General features: G+C 38.9%; 1 protein-coding gene across 1 annotated transcript in view; it reads right to left on the reverse strand.

The window, feature by feature from the left end:
• The window catches only part of CMYA5 (cardiomyopathy associated 5), a 92,386-nt gene that overhangs the window by 22,231 nt on the left and 49,520 nt on the right, over positions 1-20,635 (reverse strand). Inside the window, exons 5-10 of the mRNA XM_080804709.1 lie at positions 20,380-20,613; positions 18,574-18,596; positions 14,079-14,197; positions 7,244-7,393; positions 4,584-4,730; positions 3,299-3,446 (exon numbers count right to left, since the gene is read on the reverse strand). Coding sequence (XP_080660835.1) covers positions 3,299-3,446; positions 4,584-4,730; positions 7,244-7,393; positions 14,079-14,197; positions 18,574-18,596; positions 20,380-20,613 — 821 coding nt within the window. The remainder of the gene's footprint in view (positions 1-3,298; positions 3,447-4,583; positions 4,731-7,243; positions 7,394-14,078; positions 14,198-18,573; positions 18,597-20,379; positions 20,614-20,635) is intronic.

Raw genomic sequence — 20,635 nt, forward strand, 5'->3', positions numbered from 1 at the left:
ATTTCTTTATCAATTCTACTATCTGACTAGCTGTGTAGAGTTGTTATGCTAGAGATAGAGCAATACAGATGATAGTTAATAATTTATAGAGTTCTGAACCCTCTGATCCCGTAAGGAATGCTTTCAAGTCGGCTTTAAGAACCAGATAGTTAAAAGACTAAGGCACATGGCCACTCCCCAAGAACAGACTTTTCCTTCCTTCTGGAAGTCTTAAATTAGAGAACCAAAAGACATACGAATGAGTTTTGCAGCTCTGGGCCTCTGAGATTAAAGATGAATTATTCCAGTCCCTTGATGCTAACCTGGGGTATAAGACATTGAGCCTTTTGTATTGATGGGGGATGGCTCAAATATGGTACATCGGCAATAGACTTAGCAAAGGAACAGGGCAGCAATTTGTGGCCAAGAAATTCATGCTTGCTTCAAGAAATTAATTTTTCTGTCAGACTCAGCAGGGCTCCAGAGGCTGGAGAGTCATCCCTGGGTTGTGGATTAGACATACCATTCCACCTCCTGGCACTGAGGAGTCTTTTAGCACCTAACTGGAAAACAGCTCCATCTCCAACACAGTTCTGAACTGTCAACAAGTCCCCGCAAGTGGAATTTCCCTTCACCTTAAACTGCTGGACTACATCCATTCAGTAACAAAGGGTCCTTGTATTGTTCTCTAACTTCTAGGAGCTTCTGCTTATCCAGCCTCTCACATGCTCTCCTTTAACAGGAAAAATTAAAATGAACCCACTGGCAAAGTCTCAGATAGAATAAACTAATGACAAGCCTTATGTTCTAATTAGCTCAACTTTTGTCTTCATAAAATTAGCGGGTGGCCATTTTTTTTTTCCTACAAACGGAACTGTCGTTGGTTTCTTTGGCTTTGATAGAAGGATTTGTTTGGAATGTATTATCATTGTTGATACAAAATGAACACTATGTTTTTTGTTTTATTTTGAGGGTCCCGAGGTGATCGGGAAAAGGAAAAACACTGATCAAAGAAGTTTTGAATAATGGTACTGCATTCTCTCTTTAAATCTATGATTTCCCTGTGACAAAAGAAACTATGGATACAGAATAACTCCACGTTGTCAGGCTGTTGATGTATGCTAACTCCACGTACTAGCTCAGTCTATGTACTAACTCAAGGTTTAGGACTAATGGAGAGAGTAAGACAGATCTGAGTTTGAATCCTGACTTCAAATGCTCATTCCATCACTTAATACTTTAGCCAATTTATTGAACCTCCTTGAATCTCATTTAATGGAGATCATCACCTCACCTCCCTCTTAGGATTGTTGAGAGGGCTGGATGAGATTTTGCCCAGTTCCTGAAATGTTGAAGACCCTCAGTGAAGGACATTTCCACCTCCATCTCCCCCTTTCCCTTCTCCCTGTAGCCGTGTTTATGAGGTGACATCATAGTTCCTTTAGTGAGATGGCTACTGGGTTTCAGGGTTTCTAGATCCCTGCTGATTTAAGAATCCAACTGTGCTGATATTATTTATGCAAATGCCAGCTGGGGACGATACCATGACAAGGATGAGTCATTTCAGAGCACTCCTTAACAGTCTGTTTTTGCCTCAGAAAGAACTGGGTTTTCCTCACTGCTGGTGGAGAACAAAGGGAGAGATTCCCAGGGACTTGGGCAGGGTCCTCATGACATCAAGAGCTTTGGGGAGAAGGCCCAGGACTCCACTTTGTGACATTAAAGAGGAATTAGCAGCCTGGACTTTGAAATCTGACAAAATGGGGTTTGAATCCTGATTGTTACTCACTAGCTGAGTACCCTCTCCAAGTGTCTGCTTTCTCTCAGACTTCCTATAAGAATTAAATAAGGCAATGTGCATAAAGCATTGAGGACAGTGACTGGCACATAGTAAATGCTTAATAAAAGTCAGTTGTAATCTCTTCTGTCTCTATCTCCCTTTCTCCCTCCTTTTCTCCTCCTCCTCTCTCCTTTTCTGCCATCCCATCTTGGTCAGAGTTTACCTCTCCTCTGTTTGCTAATTACTGAAGTCTGCAATCCAGCATTTGGCACATTAACAGAGGTGTTGGTTTTTTGTACATTTACTACGTTCTCACTTCTGCTGAAATGCCTACATCCCACCCATACGCTCGACATTAATTCATCTTTGATCATTATTTTATGAAGCCTGTCTTCACATACTTGAAAGAAGCTATAATTATTGCTCAGTCATATGAAACCTCACATAACTAAATAAATAGTTGTTGACTGATCATGTAGATAATCAAGGGCTTAAATAATACACTTTATTAAAAAGCTGTCTAATTTCATACCATTATTTCTAAGTTTTATCTCCTACCAAAATAGTTTTTTTCAGTAAACTTCATTTAAAAAAAAAAACTAAGAATGTCCCTATTAAAACATGAGCATTATCGGGGCACCTAGGTGGCTCAGTGGGTTAAAGCCTCTGCCTTCGGCTCAGGTCATGATCCCAAAGTCCTGGGATCAAGCCCCACATCAGGCTCCCTGCTGAGCAGAGAGCTTCCCTTCCCTTCCTCTCTCTCTCTGCCTGCTTCTCTGCCTACTTGTGATCTCTGTCTGTCAAATAAATAAAATCTTTTTTTAAAAAAATGAGCATTATTAGTACTGATCTGAATATGCACCCTGGAATATGAAGTTGTTCTATTGCCATGGATTATAGGCCAAGAAATCACCATCTCAGTAAATAAATTAACATTTACCAAATGCCCCCCAGATGCACAGCCCTTGACTGATAAATTTAAAGCTTTGTAAGTTTAGTGAGAGAGCTTCCCATTTCTTTTTTCCCAGCAAAATCTCTTTAGACCCTTCATGCTCTTAGAGAGGCAGGTATGTCTCTGTAACAATATTTACATAATTAGCTCCTTTATATTACCAATACATCAAGGAGACACATATTTACATTATATACAAGCTCACTATTGGTTTCCTGAGTTAGGTGTATCTATTCTGATATAACTACTAAAAAGTGCATGAAATATGCATAAATCCTGTCTAATGACTCAAGTTAAATATATCTCAAAGAATGTTCCATCTTATTAAAATTTACATACATTTTTCTTACAAGGGAGTCATTATCCTGCATTGTAGCATGTGTTTTATTACAAACTTGGAGTTCATTGATGAATAGTGATGGAGTTGCAAATCAAGTCAATAGCTTAATTAGATTAGCAAGATTTTAGGAAGCTCTTCTCCCTCCTTGAGCCGAAGCTCAGAGTCAGGTTAGGAGCTTCAGCTGAGTTCCAGGCACCCTGGGCTCTTCCCATGGAGAGGTGAGGTCTCCTGAGGAGAAGATCCTTACCTGAGTCCCTCGCCCTCTGGAGAGTGCTGTCTACAATACTCCAGAGTATAGGTCTCAGTGGCCTCTGGGTTTGCAGGCCGCCATCGAATGGTGGCCATGTTCCAACACACCGTACAGTCCTCGGCACGGATTACAGGGGTGGAGGGTGCTGCAAGAGAGGGAACCAAATCAATTATGGAACAATCAACATCAGCTTCACTTCCCTGGTACCCTGGGTAGAATGCTTGGGTATGATTTTATTTTAATTTTTGATTAAAAAGTACATTCTTGGTTGAAAGCCCAAAAGATATGAAAATTTGTATAATGAAAAGTCTCCCTCCCACCTCTACCTTCCAAACTGCAGTTTTCACCCATCCCCAGAGAGCCTCTAATATTAGCTTCCCATAAATCCCACCAGTTTCTTTATACATATACAAGCAAATAAAAAAGAAGATTCTCATCTACCTCCCTTCACAGAAAAGTTAGCCATGATCTTGCCTTCCGTAGGTACTCAATAAATACTTGCTTCAGAAGGCAAGAAGAAAGGATAAAATGGTGGGAGTGTCACTTCTTCCTCTGAGGTAGTTACAGTGATCTTCAAGGCAAGGCAAACTTGGCTTATGCCACACCTACTTCACCCCGCTGTGAAAAGGCCCCATCGTGGTAATGCATTCCCAGTTGAATATCATTGCTGAAAACTCTTTTGGGGCTCCCAGCACCCTTATGATGAAGCCCAAGCTTCTTACCTTGACAAACATGGCCCCCAAACACTAGCCTTTCTTACCTCATGTCTTTCCTCTCCTTGTTTTTAAGTCAAAGAAATAATACCAAACTTCTTGTAGTGCCCTGTACCCTCTATACTGTTTCTTACCTTGATATCTCTGCTTACATATCTTCTTCAAAAGGCATACATTCTTTTAACCTTTAATCCTTCAATCCTTTAAAGGATCCTTGATCCTTTAAGGGATTCTATTCAGGCTTCAATGCTAAGGAGCCATTCCAGATCCTGCCCCTGCCTCAGGTTCTCTCAGGTATGCCTGTGAGTGTTCTCATAACAACTTGTAAATAACTAGATCATGGTCCTTACCACAATTTTTAAATGATCTTCTGTTTTGTTTTGTTTTTTTTATTTCTCCCACTTGACTGCAATCTTCTAGAATGTAGGAACCCAGTTTTATTCATCACTGTATACTCAGCACTGTACAACATCCAGCATACAATAGGTGCTTAATAAATGCTTATTAGATCTTAGTAGTGTGTGAAGAATTGAATATTGCCTCCCAACACCCCCTTAACATCTCTTTACCTGTTCTAAAAATTGCCCTTTCGCTGGGCAGGCTACATCCAGTGAAGTTCACGGCCATGACCCACACTTGGTAACATCGGTCAGGTTCCAGATCTTCAAAAATGCAGTAGCTTTCTTTCACTGTCAACCTGTATTCTTCTACCAAGTCTAGCATAAAACACAATTAGAAAGTCTTGGGTGTCTTCCAAAGTAAATTGAAAATTATAGCTATTGAAAGAACTGCTCAGTTCTTTTCAGTGGAAAATTCAAACTGATAAACTTACAGATAACTTTTGTGATAGCTCTCACTTTAGAATTCATAAGAAAGCAACGGCATGGTAAAAAGAGATATTTAGAGTGATGTATTATTACTTGTGAACACTTACCAGAAAATAATAGTGTATTAGTAACATTCTAAGCTTCATCTGCCACAATTAAAATAACTTATTTCAATAGTAAACACTAAAATTGCATAGTTTATGTTAGTTTAAATCTCTATAGTACATTCTCAAACGTTCTTAAGAAGCAATGCCAATATTTCAGGAGAATATGTAATAAAATATGGACAACTCCATTTTTTCTAAATTTATGATGTTATAAAACACCTTTCCAAATTAGTAAACAATTTTAGTGCTCAGTATGATTTTCAAAGTTTCAAATCCTGGTTCCTTCTCACAAATTCCAGAATCTTTTCAACTAGAGAGTTCCATGATTTACAGAAATACTTGAATAACTTTGATAAGTTATAAAGTATTCTAAAAAGTAACTTGTTCGATCAAGACATTCCCTAAAATTTCTTACATTATTTTATTTTCACTATTTTAGTGGCCTTCTTACTCGATACCAATATGAACACCTGCCCTTTGGGACCAGTCTGATCATACTGAAACTTTTTCTCCTTTACAAAGAATTATTTTCTTTTTTAAATTAGCCTTCAATCATTTCAGTTTTCTTCCCTTATTTCTCTCGAAAGTCACATCTTCAAAACTCCTCCAGTTAAGAAGCCTAGATCATTTTCTTTTAAAGGAAATTTAGGAGCTCTTCAACTCAGTTTCTTTAATTGCAACTTTCCAGCCCAGTGAGCTATACTTTCTGAATGGAAAGTTTGGTTTAGAGAATCTCATAAGGACTTGTACACTGAAAAACATTTCCCCCACATCCTAGAAACTGTGGTTGCAGTCTTCAGCAGAGTCCTGCTGCCTCAGCACTTCTTTGAACGACGCACATGACCTGTGTTGGAGGAGACCCCACACACAGCGAGATGTCAGGGTGTCGAATGAATGAGACCTAGGACACGTAAGTGTTTGGGGGCTAGGGGTGGGGAGGAGCTGATGCACTTATAAAAAAAGAAAAGCACTCCAGGCAATAAGTTGGTGTTAAGAGGAGTCTTGGAGAGCCACAAAACTCCAGGACATGACAGCTGGATATTGAGGAGGAAGAAGTGTGCTATCACAAAACAAACACAGAAACAAGCAAACCAAAACATAAGCTTTGGAGTCTCAAAGGTTCATGCTTGAATCCTACCCCTGTCACATAGAAGTTGTATGACCTTGGGCAAACTGCTTAACCTCCCATCAGTTTTCTTATTTGCAAATGGGGATAATGACACTCACCTTGCTCTGCTGTGACAGATATATAGTCATATTGCCAGGAATATAAGCAGTCCTTGAGAGGCAGACAGACAACTTTATGCCTATGGTTGCCTTTTTTTTTTTTTAAACTTATTCCTAATTTAAGTAAGTATCACCTGACATCTCAAAAAACTTAAATCTTGGTAACAGCGAACTATATTATAATTTGTTCCTCATGACAAATTGGGCTCCTGAGTTTCATAATGGCATGTCCATCCTGTCACATGCTCATTGGGGTTCCAAAATATGTAGGTCTGTCTTCAACAAGCAATAGAAAATGCCAGCGTGCCAGCTGTGATTCATCAAGAAGTACACACTCAAAGTGTTTGGCTTCTAGGCCTGATTAGAAGTCCTACTGAACAGAGAGATATTTACAGAAGCTCAACTACATATGTGTCATATCTTCACCCTGCTAATCACTTTCACTTCTATCTGCATACTAACTGGAGACCCAAGGAGACTACTCACGGCCCACACCTTGAGATCTGTGTACCCTAAACAAAGCTTTATGGTTTGTTTGCAGCTTTTATTAAGGTGGATCCGAGAAGCCGCCAACCATGACATCAATACTGCTTTTGCGTTAAAATTATTTTGGACGTAATAATCCTTTATTGCAGCTCATTCCTCTGTATACAACTCATTTCTGTCCTGTATACAGCTCATTTCTCCTCTGCAAATTGATACATATTATACTTTCTTTTAGACTCAAGTACTGATTGAGACTTGTTCTCCCTGAAGGGCTGGTATGTTATCACCTTTCTGAAAATGAGACTTTTAGTTGTCCTGCTATCCTGAGAGCTCAAAGCCAAATCTGAAACTCAATTACAATATCAACTTTGACCGTTATGGTGTTTCTGCATTTTCTTTTCCTTAATTCGGATTTCCAGTTTTTGCTTAGCTGTTTTATGTTTGCTTATATGGTCGTTGGTTTCTTGTTGTGGTTTGTATATGTGGCTATAAGTGCTTTGTGGCAATACGGGTACCTTTAAATCCTTCCTATTAAGATGCAGAAACAGACACCTGTATCTGTATCTGTGTTACCAATCCTACCGTTTACTTCTTGGTCATCCTGGGGCTCCTCCATGCAGTACACCTGGAATGAGTCAATGACATCTTCCTTGCTCATGCTCCAATAAACTGCAATTGTGGTGCTGGTGGCAGAATTGGGTTCCTGAGGTTCTAATCTAGGAGGCTGGGGAACTGGAATAAAAGCAAGATTTATTACCACCAATGCTGTTTTTACTCATTGATTCATTTTCATTTTGCAGAAGTCACTTATGTATGTTGAGAAACATCAAACAATACAGAAATACATGGAGTAAAAATGGAAAGGCTCCCTTGTTCTCCACAACACCCACCCAAGCACATTCTCTGGATGTAACCACTGTGACATTAAAGTGTGTTTTTTATGCATTTGTATAGGCATGCTTATTGACACGGAGAAATAAACATAGACCCCCAAACTGTGATCACTTGGTAATACTCTTCTGTAGTCCGATATTCAGAATAATAAACTTACACAGGTGAGAGGATGCATCAAATGATTTGATTTTCCTTCAAAATGAAAACTTGAGTTGCTTTGCTACATAACCACTGTTGTTTCCTTTTACATAAATAGAGTCTATATTCAGAACAGAGACAAATAAAGCCCTTTTGGAACCAGTTGCTGCATCCTCAAAGCTGAAAAAAGACTGGTGTGAATAAAATATCAAAATACCCTTTGTGAAATTACTATCCCATTTTCTCTTTCTAACATGACTCTACCAATGAATCTTTAAAAAAAAAATAAACAAAATATAAAAACTGCATAGGAGAAAAAGTACCCTATTAACTCATGCAAAGGTAAGGTTTAGATGTCTGATAGAACTCTATTTTTCTGAATTTCAAATTTGGACAGTATCCTCAAGTGTCTTCAAAGAGATTTTTAAAGTTTACATTATGCATATTGAACATTAATAGTATGTACAATGCCATAAATCAAGCTCGAACACAACTCTCTTACCACATTTTTAAGATACAAAAGCACTGAATATTTTCAATGAAGCACTGAATATTAAATTTACAAATTAGAGGAAAAGGTTATTCCTATAGTTGAAAAGATGTCATGCTTTTACATTTGTTTTCATGATTATTTTTTCCAATCAACATTTCCTGAGAGATAAACTTACTAAAATACTATAGGCCAAATTTTATGAGATTACTTTATGAAAAGTTAACACCAAAGGAAAAGAAAACAAAGTTTAGTTCAACAAGAAGATTAAAAAAAGAAAAGAAAAAATAAGAAATGAGTCTAAAGAATGGAACAAAAGGAGGCAAACTGGAAAGATTCAAAAAAGAGATAAGAGCTGAGGAAATACAGAGTTATGAAAAGTGAGGAGCAGGATAAGAGGGTGGTCAAGATCATGGGCTTCAAGCAGAGACACCAGCCTGAGGTTAAATGCCAGATCCCCTGCGGAGAAAGGGGAACCCTCCTACACTGTTGGTGGGAATGCAAGCTGGTGCAACCACTCTGGAAAACAGCATGGAGGTTCCTCAACAAGTTGAAAATAGAGCTACCCTATGACCCAGCAATTGCACTATTGGGTATTTACCCTAAAGATACAAACATAGTGATCTGAAGGGGCACGTGAACCCGAATGTTTATAGCAGCAATGTCCACAATAGCCAAACTATGGAAAGAACCTAGATGTCCATCAACGGATGAATGGATAAAGAAGATGTGGTATATATATATAAAATGGAATACTATGCAGCCATCAAAAGAAATGAAATCTTGCCATTCGCGATGACGTGGATGGAACTAGAAGGTATTATGCTTAGCGAAATAAGTCAATTGGAGAAAGACAACTGTCATATGATCTCCCTTATATGAGGAAGTGGAGATGCAACGTGGGGGGTTTGGTGGGTAGGAAAAGAATAAATGAAACAAGATAGGATCGGGAGGGAGACAAACCATCAGAGACTCTTAATATCACAAAACAAACTGAGGGTTGCTGGAGGGAGGAGGGTCGGGAAAGGGTGGTAGGGTTATGGACATTGGGGAGGGTATGTGCTGTGGTGAGTGCTGTGAAGTGTGTAAACCTGGCGATTCACAGACCTGTACTCCTGGGGCTAAAAATACATTATATGTTTATTAAAAAATAAAAAATAAAAAAATACTATATGGGAGAATTAAAAACCCATTCTATCCTGTTCTTTAACCAGGACCCAGTTTCAAACCATCCTGGGGGTATTTTGACAATTCCTGGGCCCTATCCCATAGTATTACCTATCCATTTACTTATGTCTATAATTTTTCTCAGTAATGTATTATAGATTTCAGTGTAGAGGTCCTCCACATCTTTTATTAAATGTTTTCCTAAATATTTTATGTTTTTTGATGCTATTTCAATGGTATTGTTTTTAATTATTTTCTAGTTTTTTGTTGGTATATAGAAATATAATAAATCATTTCTAATACTAAAAAAAAAAAAAAAAAAAGCCAGATCCCCCAATGAATAGCTGTGTTAACTTAGCCTTGGTTTCCCCATCTTTGAAATGGGAAAACAACAACAATAATAATACCATTTCCAACACATTTGTTGTAAGCAGCATATGTACATTTAGTGCTTAGCAGATTGTCTGACACATAACCAGTGCTAAAGTTTCAAAAGGCGAATCGGCCTTGGCAAGAGCACAGAAAAGGGAGGGAAGTTCGTGAAGATGGGAGATGAACTGCGGATCCATCATCTGGTAAATCACAGAGGGACTACCAAGGTAAGACATGCTGAGCAGGCTGCTTGATAACCTCAGGAGCCTGCCTATCAGAGCACCTCCCCACGGAATGATAATGGTTCAGAGACCCTCACACTGTCTTTGACTTTCCTGTTTGTCTTCCCTGCAGGAAATCAGTGTCACATTCTAAAGGATTCTATCCAGATAAATGCAGTTCAGTGTATTTTCATGCTGCCCAGGTTTACTGAAGAGCCAGGCAGAATACTTCAACTATTGTCAATCGTCTTTGAAACAGTGCCAAACTCCCTGAGGCATGAATGATGAAAATTTCCCTTTCTTTTTTCCTGTGACTTTTACATTGAGCTATATCTGCTTTTAAAAGCGGCAACATGTTTCCAAAAATCTCTCTCTCTCTCTCTCTCTCAGGTAGCTCAACAAACTTAAAAAGTGATATGGACTCCCCCCTAAATCACCAAATTTTAAGAAGGAAGTGGTTGTAGGGAATTAAGCAAAACATGTGGGCTAGGAGTGATTTTGCACCTCATGTGCTCCTTTCCCCAAAATTATTACAGTTAAAACATCTTTTCAAAAACAGGAAGCACTTTCACTTTACAAAGCATTCCAAAATTAAAAAGAGATTAAGAATATTCCATAGATGCAATCCAACGATAATGGTTAGGTTTGCAGTTCCTGTGTGGCAGAATATCAGGGAGTCAGATTTCATATGTTAGCAACTCTGTTTACAGTTCTATAGGAATAAACTTGCAAAGGAGTAATGCCCCCCCCCAAAAAAAACAAAACGGGATTTTAAGGCTTCTTTCTGGGAGGCTAAGAAATTGGACAGAGAAATCATACCACGGATTCCCTCTACCTGAAGGAGTGCGACCATGAAGAACAGTCACACTCAGTTAAGCATCAGATCAACTTGGACTTCAGGACTTGTGTGGCCAGATAGATCCCCACTCCATCTAGCTGTGTTCCCAGAAGAGCAGCACGATTCACAATAGCCAAAATGTAGAAGCAAAGAACATCAGTGGGTGAACAGATCAGCAAAATGCAGTATAGACATACAATAAGACATTATTCAGCCTTGGGGAGTGGGGGGGAAGGAAGGCCGTTGTGACATGTGCCACAACATGGATGAACCTTGAGGACGTGACACTAAGACAAATACCGTATGACTCCACTTATAGAAGGGACTGAGAGTAGTTAAATTCAGAGAGACAGGAAGTAGAATGGTGGTCGCCAGAGGCTGGGGAGCCAGGGGTTGGGGAGACATTGTTCAACAGGCACAGAGTTTCAGTTTCACAGGATGAAAAGAATCTGGGAGACAGATACTGGTGACGGTTATCTGAGAATGTGAATGCACTTAATACCACTGAATTGTACACCTCAAAGTGGTTAAGATGTAAGTTTTACGTTAGCGTGTATTTTACCACAATTTCCAAAAAAAAAAAAAAAAATCAAAACCAAGTCCATAGGAGCCAAAGTCAAGGGAAGCCTTGGATGTTACTTATCTCTGGTTATCCGTCCTTTCGCAGCAATGCATTCTGCCCGTCTGTGGTGGGGCAGGGATTCAAGTGCAGAGACCCTGAAGTCGAACTGCTCCCTAACCCCTGACCCCGCACCCTCAAGTAGCTGTGTATCTAGGGCAATAGATGAGACAATTTTCTGTTCCCTCTGTTTCCTCACCTGTCAAATGGGAATAATAACATGAGTAATAATAATAGTAAATGAGTAAAATTAATGAGTAAAAATAAATGAGTAATAATAATCACGTGAGTGTGTAATAGTTGCTAGGGGCTGTTCCACGCCTCAGTAGAAAAGTCACAGCCTTTCCTTAGAATTTCTGATTAGTGTTGGCAGTGGTCAGATTAACTTTTCTTGTACCGGGGAAGGATTTTATATCTGAGAGGGTTTACTGGTCAAAAATGAACAAAAACTATTTAAGAGCAAGTCAGCGCCCTGGGCTCCAATTCCATGAAGCAGCCATACCACGTGTGGCGTTTGCCTCACAGAAATCAGTCTCCCTATAAACAGCTCGGAACTCCCAGGAGTCCCAGGCGCCCTATTTCTGAATGAATCATTAACACTTGGTGACAATTTAACCCTGTGGCCTCTCAAATATATAGAATGTCCTCTCATTTTGCCTGTCAGATATTCAAAAGCATATCCTTCTAAATGAACAACAGCATATAACGAATCCCTTAAAAGCAAACAACCTACTCTGTTCATCAGAATTTCTTAGTCTCCAATCACCTCTCAATTTAAATGCCTCTTAAAAATGTTATAAAAACCACCCTTTGGTTTTGACACATTTATAGAGAAAAATCTCTTACGATAAATGACTGAGTTTCTCACTTTCTCTAAGGTTGGTGGGTGACCCCTGAAAAGCCTTTTACCAAACTAGAATTCTTCTTACAGGAGTGAAAATTAATTGTCAACGTAAAAATAGCAGTTGTCTCTCAGGTGGTTTGGAAATAGCATTTTTTAAGGAAGATAGCAGAGTACATTTTACAGTAAGTGAAACTTGATAACTTCACTGAAACATAGCAGCTTTGAGAAATCTAAATAAGCTTCATTGTCTTGTTTGTTAAAATAGCACATTAAAAAATATTTTGAAGAGTCGGCAGGATGCTTCTGACAGCTGAGTAGGAGGCTCCTGGCCACAGAGTGTGATGCTGAGCTATTAGTTCTCTAAGCTAATCTGTTTAGTATGGGAAAAGGGGGGTGGGGAACTCAGTTGGAGAGGGGAAAAACCACTCATAAGAAAAAATCTGTTCAAGACATATGAAAATATTTGATTTCTTTTTCCTTCTATAACTGACTGCTGGTGTGAAGCAAATAATCTCTAGAAGACAGAGAGGGAAATGCTGTTTTACAAAGAGAAAACAAAAAAAGATGAGACCCTTTGGTTCCATTGCTGCTTCCTCCTAACTCCTTGGTATCCCAGGACAGTCGCAGAGCTTCAGATGGAAATGCAGATTATAACTGAAATGGTATGTTAGTCTTGTGCTTTGATGTGGAATCTGGCTTTTAATTTTTACAACTAAGAAGGGTTTTTTTCCCCAGTTATATCTTCTTACATATAAAAACTTTACAAGGGAAATAAAAGGAAAAATAAACTATTGGGATTATACTCAAATAAAAAGCCTTTGTCCCATGAAGGAAACAAGCAACCAAACAGAAAGGCAATCTACAGAATGGGAGAAGATATTTGCAAATAATGTATCTAAGGGGTTAATATCCAAAACTTATAAAGAACTTACACAAATCAACACCGAAAACCACAAATCATTCAGCTAAAAAATGAGCAGAGGACATGAATAGTTTTTCCAAAGAAGACATCCAGATGGCCAACAGACATATGAAAAGATGCTCAACATCACTGATGTAAATTAAAACCAGAATGAGATATCACCTTACACCTGTCAGGATGGCTAGTATGAAAAAGGGAAAAAAAAACAAAACAAAACAAACAAACAAAAATATTGGCAAGAATGTAGAGATTGTGGATATTGGTGGGCACTGTTGGTGGGAATGCAAGCAGGTGCAGCCACTGTGGAAAACAGCATGGAGTTTCCTCAAAAAATCAAAACCGGAAATACCATACAATCCAGGAATTCCACCACTGGGTACCCAGCCATAGAAAAGAACAAAATCTTTCCATCTGCAAGGACATGGATGGAATTGGGAGGTAATATGCTAAGTGAAATAATTTAGAAAAAGACAAATACCATGCAATTTCACTTACATGTGGAATCTAAGAAACAGAACAAATGAACAAGCAAATAAAAACAGAAACAGAATCATAAATACAGAGAACAAATTGGTGGTTGCCAGAGGGGAGGGGACTTGAGGAATGGGTGAAATAGGTGAAGGGGATTAAGAGGTACAGACTTCCAGTTATAAAATCAGTAAGTCACCCAAATGAGAAGTACAGCATAGGGAATAGAGCCACTAACACTGTAATAACGTTGTACGGTGACGATGGTAACCACACTTACCCTGGTGAGCACAGCTTTACTGTACAGAATTTTTTAATTATTATGTTGTTTGTCTGAAACTAATATAACATTGTCAACTATACTTTAATTTAAAAACTTATACAAAACGAACAAGGAAACACTGCCAAATTTCATCAAGGTAATTAACATATTAAAATTCCTACCAGCCACTTGTTTTAACATCTGGTCACTTCTTGCTGAGCTGTCATCATAATGTTCAAAAAGTGAAAACGCAGCAGGCATTTTCTCTAAAGAAGCAGTGCTCTCCATTGCAGAAAGCAACCTATCGGGGGAAAACATTTCTTTGTAAGTTAAGAAATTATTAACGTACAGAAGGAAAGCTAGAAACATTTGCTTAAAATGAGGTTGTTGTTGTTAGTGGTGGTGGTGGTGGATTTTGTGAGGTACTGTAGCCAAACAGGAGTTAAACTGTTTTGAAGTCTAGAAAGATAGGTCTAAAATCTATTTATTCTTAGGATTCTTTCATGTAATGGGTTAATATTAGAAATTCCATGTCTCTATTCTGAGCTCTGAATAGACACCATCAAACTACACAGTCTCAATTTTGCATCTGTAAAGTTAGTCCTGAAATTTACTATATTTTAATGACTATTTTTTTCTTTATTTCCTGAAGGATATAAAGGTTGTGAGCCCGTCTGGAAATTCACACACTCTTTGATGTCCTTGCTTTTCTCAACCCTCCCAACTACACTCCTCGTTACTTAATCTTTCAAAAACTATGTTCACCTACTATGTGCCAGGCACTGCTCTGGGTACTGGGGATACAGCAGTGAAGGAGGATGAAGTCTCTAAATTCTTGAAAGACTAAACAAACCACAGTTTATAAATCAACAGCTTTTATATACTCCTGACCCTTTTAGGAGGGATGCTAACTCTTAGCATTTGTATCCAGGTGCAAACTGGACTTTAAAACAAAACAAAACAAAACAAGACAAAACAAAACAAAACAAACAGGTTAACTTCGAAGAGGAAAAAGGGAAGGAGAGATTGCAGAAGCATTTCATTTTAGCACGAGAGGCCTAAAATTTGGTTAGGAGCTCTCCTTTGGGCACCTGTCTCACAGAGGACAAGAATTATTCCAGCAATTAAGGAAGCTTTGAGGAACTCCATCAGCTTCATTAGCCTGGACTTTTTGGTTTGGGCGGCGCAGACCCACCTCCAAGCCTTTGCACTGTCTGTTGGAACTTTATTCTCCTAAATATCATATGGTTCCTTCCTCACTTAACCTAGATCTCTGTTCAAATGTCAGATCCTCAGAGAGGCAAGCCCTGAGTACACTACTCACACAGCACTATGTGTCCCTAATATCCTTACTTCTGTTAAATTTTACTTTCTCAAACTTATCACAACCTATTTGTTTTTGTCTTTCTATTTCACCAGAATATAGTCTCAGGCAGGAGAGGACTTTGTTTTGTTCACCACCGTATTGTACTGTGTTACTTCGCACACAGCAGGCATTTAATGAATTTTTAATGAGGAGAGGATGATTTCACTTGTGGAGAATATCAGGATCTCAGGTGTGGTAAAATGTTTTCATCAGTGCGAGGAGAGAAGATTATAAAATGTAACTGAAATATTTAAGGAATAGCCACTATACTTACTAGTGTTAGGAATAATAAACTTTACTATCATCTGATTTGGGAGAGATGGGTCCAGTAGTGGCTTCCAAGAGAGGTGACATTGGGGCTGCTTCTTAAAGAATGAGTAGGAGTTCCTGAGGCAGGAAAGGAAGGAAGAGTGTTGCAAACCGAAGAATGGTTTGAATAAAGGCACGGAGCTGTGAGAGAGTGTGGCACATCTGAGGGCCCAAGGGGCCTGCCAGTGCCTTGAGAACTGGGGAATGGAGACAGAGAACAAATGGAAAGGAGGTTTATGAAGAGCTTTCATATTCACCAAGAGCTTCCATTTTATCTTGTAAGGTAAAGAGAGCCACAGAAGTAAGAATATGCGGGCAGGAGTGTGAGAAAGGATCAAAGCAAATATGCAGACCAGAGGCATAATGAGGTGGGTTGGGAGCTCTGGTTGAGGGAAGACACCAAGGGCCTAAATGAAGGCTTTGGGGGCTCATAGGCTGGAGATGACAGGTTCCAAATTAATAAATAATGCTGACTACTACATATACTAAGCCCAGTCAACACACATCACTGACTAGACAGAAGAATTTCTGAAACACAAAAGTTCTGGTTGTAGATACCACCAATAAAATGTTTGAGTTTTCCCCTACACACTGACCTGTTCAATTTCAACATCAGTATATGAAAGGGCAAGTGAACATCTTTTTAAAAGCAGGTCCTATAATGATTGGTATTCTCCTTCTTTTTCATTATTATAATACAAAAAAGCAAACCGGAGGGAGAAAAAAAATGGCCCTTTTTAACAGACCAGCATTTTCTAAGCAAGTGTGTTTTTCAAAATATGCAAATATTGAGTCTAAATATGCTTGACAGCATTCCTTAATTTAAGCATTTTCAGTGTTGAGAAAAATCATTAAATAGACAAGCACTGTCTTTAGACATATATGAAGCGGGGGAAAAAAAGAAACAAGGTAAAAAAAAATCAACTAGATAATAAGCACTTCTCACGGAAAGGAACATTAATAACATTGAGACTGTGCGGTAGAAGTTGTCTTTAAAAGAAGGACACAAAAGCCTTCCTTTTGGTGAAATAATCAAGATTCACCACGTGTGTGTGTGTGTGTGTGTGTGTGTGTGTGTGTGCCCTTGTCTAACACGGCTTTCATTAAATCCCAAGTCCCAAATTTTATTGTCTTTTTTCTTCACAGAAAATAATGGTTATCCCAAGGGTACTCTCCTTGAGGTCGCATGCAGCTTTAGCAGAGATTAATTCATTGTCAAATGGACAATGAAATAATAATGAAGTAAAATGACACACGGATGAACAAGTTCAAGCATGAAACCAAAGAAATGGTATTTAGAATTAAACGAATGCCAATTCATATTAGCAAGTTAATACTCTAAGGTGGAGAAAAAAAATGTACTGCAGCATTTCTTAAGGGACAAGCATGTGCAATTTTTTGTTCACCAAATTTTCCTGCCAATCAATCAGTACGTTCCATGAGTAGATGAAGTACAAATAAGCAAATAATGCATCTATCTACACTGTCCAGTATATATCAAATGGCACTATGAATCCATATATTTTTTAAATGAAAATACAAATCATTAATACTTAGAGAAATGTATAATTAAAAAAACAAAACAAAACAAAACAAAACAACAACAAAAAAAAAACGGGGGCAAAGCCTGGCTCTGAGCTTCTGGGCCTGCCTCGTGAGCCTTGGTCTCCTGTGTGAGAACTGGCAAACATGGAGAGCCCTCGTCCCACCTTGGAGTCCCCTCTGGGATCTGAGCTGAGGCTCCGGGGACTTGGGCTTAACAAACTGCCCCAGTATTTCAGGCATAGCCAGTCTGAGGAACCACTGGGCCAGAGGACAGACCCTTAGAAACCAAAGGTTCTCAACTCTGTCTGCCCATTAAAATCACCTCGGAAGCTTAAAGAATGCCCAGGCCATTTCCCAGACCAATTAAACCAGAATCTCAAGAGGCAAGACTCAGGTGTCAGCACTTTTTAAAGCTCCCTGGGTAATCTGATTTATGAGAGAGCTGCTGTAATAAAACCCTTATTGATTAATGCCAATATTAATATACAAGTTATTTTCTTAAAACTTATCAACAATATTCTGTTTAACAGATCGTTTTTAAGGGTAAACAGGATTTATCTGTGCAGTTTTCATTCTCTAAAAAAATCAGGTTTCTGTATTTTAGTGTATCACAAATACAAATTTTTTATTTTGCTTTATGCGCTCTCACAATGTGGCATTGTGAAGCTCACAATTTTATAACTTTACAATTAACAGTTTTAAAAATTTACATGAAAGGGGTAAAAATGATAAGAACATTAAGCTCAACTAGTAAGAAGGACCTCAAGTCTTGCTCTGAGGCAAAACGGAAAACGTGTCAGATCAGTATGAGTAGTTCAAAATCAGATGCTCCAGAAGATAAATATAGATCTGATGGTATGTGTTTTTATAGACAACATTTCCTAGTTTCTTGTTGAGTGTTTTGCCTTTTAAGATAATGACAAATTTCCCTAGGATTGAGTGTTAACAACAGCAACAAAGACAAAACATAATCAAAAGAGGAAGATTCACTTAGATTAGCTGAGCAAAAAGATAAATGCATGCCTATCTTTTGAAGAGAAAATGAGAGAACATTCCATTAAGATTATATAAGTCGTAAAATTACTCAAAGCAAAAATGAATGATTCTTTCAAATGTTCATATTTAGCCAATAAGTCTAAGCATCTACACAATGTTCTGTATGCAATGACAGGGAAGATGGTCCAGATTAGGCTGAAAATACAGAACACATCTAAAGGAAGCAGTTAAAAATCTACATTATGATAATTGTTATTTAACTAAAGCACATGCAATTTTCTTTCAAAGCTGTCGTTTAGCTTTTAAAAGCACAGTGTCTAAAAGTGAAAATACAGTAGCTCAGTAAATTTATGTATTTTTTAATTGGCAGCTCATTTTCTAGAAAGCATCAAAATATTAAAAATAAAGCATACAGCCATGCTATTCTCAGTCGCCACTACATTGTGCCATGTTTTATATACCTTTCATTGATTTCCTCAAACGACTTATGAGGGAATGAAAAGAGGAGAGAGAGGGAGAGAGAGAGAGAGACTAATTAACAACAAAAAGAAAAACCAACCAAGAGCGTTAAGATTATGCATGTTCTAAACGCATAACTTTTTAGCTTCCTGGAGGCTGTTTCTTTCTGGATGGCTACAGCCCCAGCAGCAAGGAAATCAATGCTCAGAAGGGGTACGGGGATTGGGCAGGAATGGAGGGGGCTTTAGTTTCCAGTTCTGCTCTGCTCTCTATGATAAGCAAAGCCAGCAATGAATTCTTATGCTGCTCTTCTCTACTCATTAGCAAGTGGCTTGGCTTCCAGAATAGAATTCTCCGAAGCAAGAAAAAGGACTTACATTTGTTCAGTGTGAGGTATATACCTAAAATGTAATCAGTAATTATCTCCAGGTGACACCTTCTCTGTGCTTTTCTGTATTTTCTAAATTTTCTAAAATGGATACATATTACTTTTCTAAGCAGAAAAAAAAAATGCTTTCTTTTTTACAATTTGTCCTAGGAAGAAAATATTCTTATTAAACAAAAGCAAGGTTCTTAGGGAACACAAAGAACCTCATTAATGTTAGACTTCACAAGAGATGCCCCGTTTTAAAAGACCAATGCTTTGCCTTAAGTATAAAGCGAATGAATGATTTTCATTCTCTCTTGAGGTTGCCCTGTCCACCTCACTCAGATTTGTCCTGGCTGGAAGGATCTCCAAATCAGAAGCCTAACATTATTCCATTTTGCCTTGTTCTATCTCCAGACTTTACTAGAGAGTGGGAGGACTGGGGAGCTTTGAAAGGGAGGTCCCCGCTCATCATAAGATGGTGCTTTCCTCCAGTGGGACGATTAGGTGCGGGGCTGGCCTACACTTCTCCTGCTTAAATCAGGTTCCATGCAGAACCAGTATCTTCCTGAATGTTCTAGAGAAGAAAGAGAGCAAAGAGCTGTCTCTGTTGGCACCATTTGAGGATCACCCAAGGGACTCTCGGTCCATAAGATATGTTTGAATTAGGGAATCTGGTCCCTAGTAAGACCCTTGTAAGAACATCAATGTGTTACCTGAGAGAGGCATCACATTATGTCGTCCTTTGGCATGCTGCAAGTGTACTGGAATGTTACCCCCAGCCACCTGATGAAGCCTGGAGGGAATGATCCCTCTGAGATGGCACTTCAGATTAGGGAGTAGGGGTGGAGAGGCTAGGCCCAGAGGCCAGCATGAGACGCCAGACACTGGAGATTAGGCTGGTACCCAAAGGGAAAGCACAGCCCAAGTGAGGTTTTCAGGCTGCTTTCCTTCCCCCTTAGAAGGTGACCAATCCATGTGACAGTGAATGGATCATCCTAACCTGACTCCCATGTGTCCTTTAGCTGGGTGGTAAGACTCTAAGGATTTGGGATGCCTGGGTGGCTCAGTTGGTTAAATAGCTGCCTTCGTCTCAGGTCATGATCCCGGAGTCCTGGGATCAAGTCCCCGAATCAGGCTCCCTGCTCAGTAGGGAGTTGGCTTCTCCCCCTACCTGCTCCCCCAGCTTGTGCTTTCTCCATCTCTGACAAGTAAATAAAATCTTCTAAAAAAAAAAAAAAAAGACTTTAAGGATTTTTTGGGCCTTTTCCATAGGCATCAGGCATGCCCTAATCATTTTTAAGTATCAGAATTATATTATATAAACCCTATGGAGAAATATAAATGATCTTGGGAAATATTGAAAGGTGAATTCCAAAGTATAGACTTAGGTGAGGAAAACAGATGCAGGGTGTCTGGTCCTGTCTTAACTGGTGCTTACAGTCAGGAAAACGGTCTCATCAAGCTCCTCTGCTTCTCTCACAATGCTCTCCAAGGTGTCTTTGGCCATGTCCATGCTCTGCAGAAAGCGGACCATCTGGTCATGCAGGAACTCCATCTTCCTTTTCTTCACTTCCTCAAAGCTCTGGGCCTTCTCGTCATACTGTGCTAAAACCTTCTTCATCATCTCCTCATTCTGTTCCTCTAGCTTTTTCTCGTTTTTACTACAGTTTTCCTAAAATATAAATAAAACAAAC

The sequence above is a fragment of the Martes martes genome, assembly GCF_963455335.1.
Source record: "Martes martes genome assembly, chromosome: 5".
NCBI classification, from domain to species: domain Eukaryota; kingdom Metazoa; phylum Chordata; class Mammalia; order Carnivora; family Mustelidae; genus Martes; species Martes martes.